The sequence below is a fragment of the Otolemur garnettii genome, unplaced genomic scaffold, assembly GCF_000181295.1.
Source record: "Otolemur garnettii isolate 467f Iridium unplaced genomic scaffold, OtoGar3 scaffold00094, whole genome shotgun sequence".
Taxonomy (NCBI): domain Eukaryota; kingdom Metazoa; phylum Chordata; class Mammalia; order Primates; family Galagidae; genus Otolemur; species Otolemur garnettii.
Window position 1 is genome coordinate 7,093,222 of NW_003852489.1, and position 1,483 is coordinate 7,094,704.

Below are 1,483 nucleotides of genomic sequence, written 5' to 3' on the forward strand. Positions count from 1 at the left end.
CCCGCCACAACGCCTGGCTATTTTTTGGTTGCAGCCGTCATTGTTGTTTGGCGGGTCCGGGCTGGGGATTCGAACCCGCCATCTTAGGTGTACGTGGCTGGCGCCTTAGCCGGTTGAGCTATAGGCGCCGAGCCTACTGGTTTGATTTTCAGTGGAGAATCATACTCCTATCTGTTTCCCATGAATGATGTCAGTAGTGTTCTACAAGCTTATCTTTACAAATCTGAGGATTTTTTTTTCCTCAACAGATTTTCTTTATAGGTCGGTATAGCGAGTTATCCTATATAGCATAGAACAGTCTCTCACTATATCTCTTCAGAGTCACTCACCTGATGAATGGCACCCAGTCCCACAGGGGCTTTTGGAAATTGCTTTCTTTGATATGACCTAAGTTTAGGTTCTTCTTCTCTGTTGTAGTGATTCCGGCCTGAGTCCTTCCGTTCCAATGGCTTCGAATTCAGGTAATTAAATCTCAGGCCAGAGTAAGTCTTGATTGTGAAGTTTGCATTCTAAGGGATGTGGTGAGCCCCCAGTCTTCTCCCTCTGTGAGAGCAGGGACCATAGGCAGAATAATGGTGATTGCTAGCCCAGTATATAAACAAGCATGTTTTCAGATTCTTCATGGCAAGACAGGGATTCCTCTCAGAGTGAACAAGAACTCTAGCGAGGTAGTGTCTTTATTTTACTAATGTTTATGAGCAATTAGTATATTACAGTTGAATCCACCACACATTTTGAGATTTGTCTGACAGGAGGTAAGTTAAAACCTTTTTTTCTGATAATTAAGTATAAGCAAAGAAGCATGTTACTTGTGAAAAACTCAAAAGATTATAAATTGGAGACCTTAGGTATTTCTGTTGCTTAGCTTTACCTCTTTGAGTATGTCCTATTTTGAGATTAAACAGAGTGAGATGATGCCATATGCTTATTTTTGGTGATTGATACTCAATGATTGGGAAATTCAGCTGGCCAGCCACAGTGGCTGATGCCTAAATCCTAGCACTCTGGGAGGATGAGGCAGATAGATTGCTTGAGTTCAGGAGTTCAAGATTAGCCTGAGCAAGAGCGAGATCACCCGTATTTACTAAAAATAGAAAAACTAGCCAGGTGTTGTGGTAGGTGCCTGTATTCATAGCTACTCAGGAATTCTTTCTTGCTTGAGCCCAGAAGTTTGAGGATGTTGTAAGTATGATGCCATGGCACTCTACTCAGGGCTACAGAGTGAGACTCTGTCTCAAAAAAAAGGCTCAGTGCCTGTGGCTCAAGTGGCTACGGTGCCAGCCACATACACATAAGGTGGCGGGTTCGAATCCAGCCCAGGCCCGCCAAACAACAATGATGGCTGCAGCCAAAAAATAGCCAGATGTTGTGGTAGGTCCCAGCTACTTGGGAGGTAGAGGCAGGAGACTCGCTTGAGCCCAGGAGTTGGAGGTTGCTGTGAGCTGTGATGCAACAACACTCTACCCAGGGTGACAGCTTGAGG

At 44.6% G+C, this 1,483-nt stretch overlaps 1 protein-coding gene across 2 annotated transcripts in view; it reads left to right on the forward strand.

The window, feature by feature from the left end:
* TADA2A (transcriptional adaptor 2A) overlaps positions 1-1,483 on the forward strand; it is a 70,097-nt gene that overhangs the window by 62,927 nt on the left and 5,687 nt on the right. For both annotated transcript variants that reach the window (XM_003795616.3, XM_023516627.1), the window contains one exon: positions 418-461. In XM_003795616.3, the coding sequence (XP_003795664.1) occupies positions 418-461 (44 nt within the window). The remainder of the gene's footprint in view (positions 1-417; positions 462-1,483) is intronic.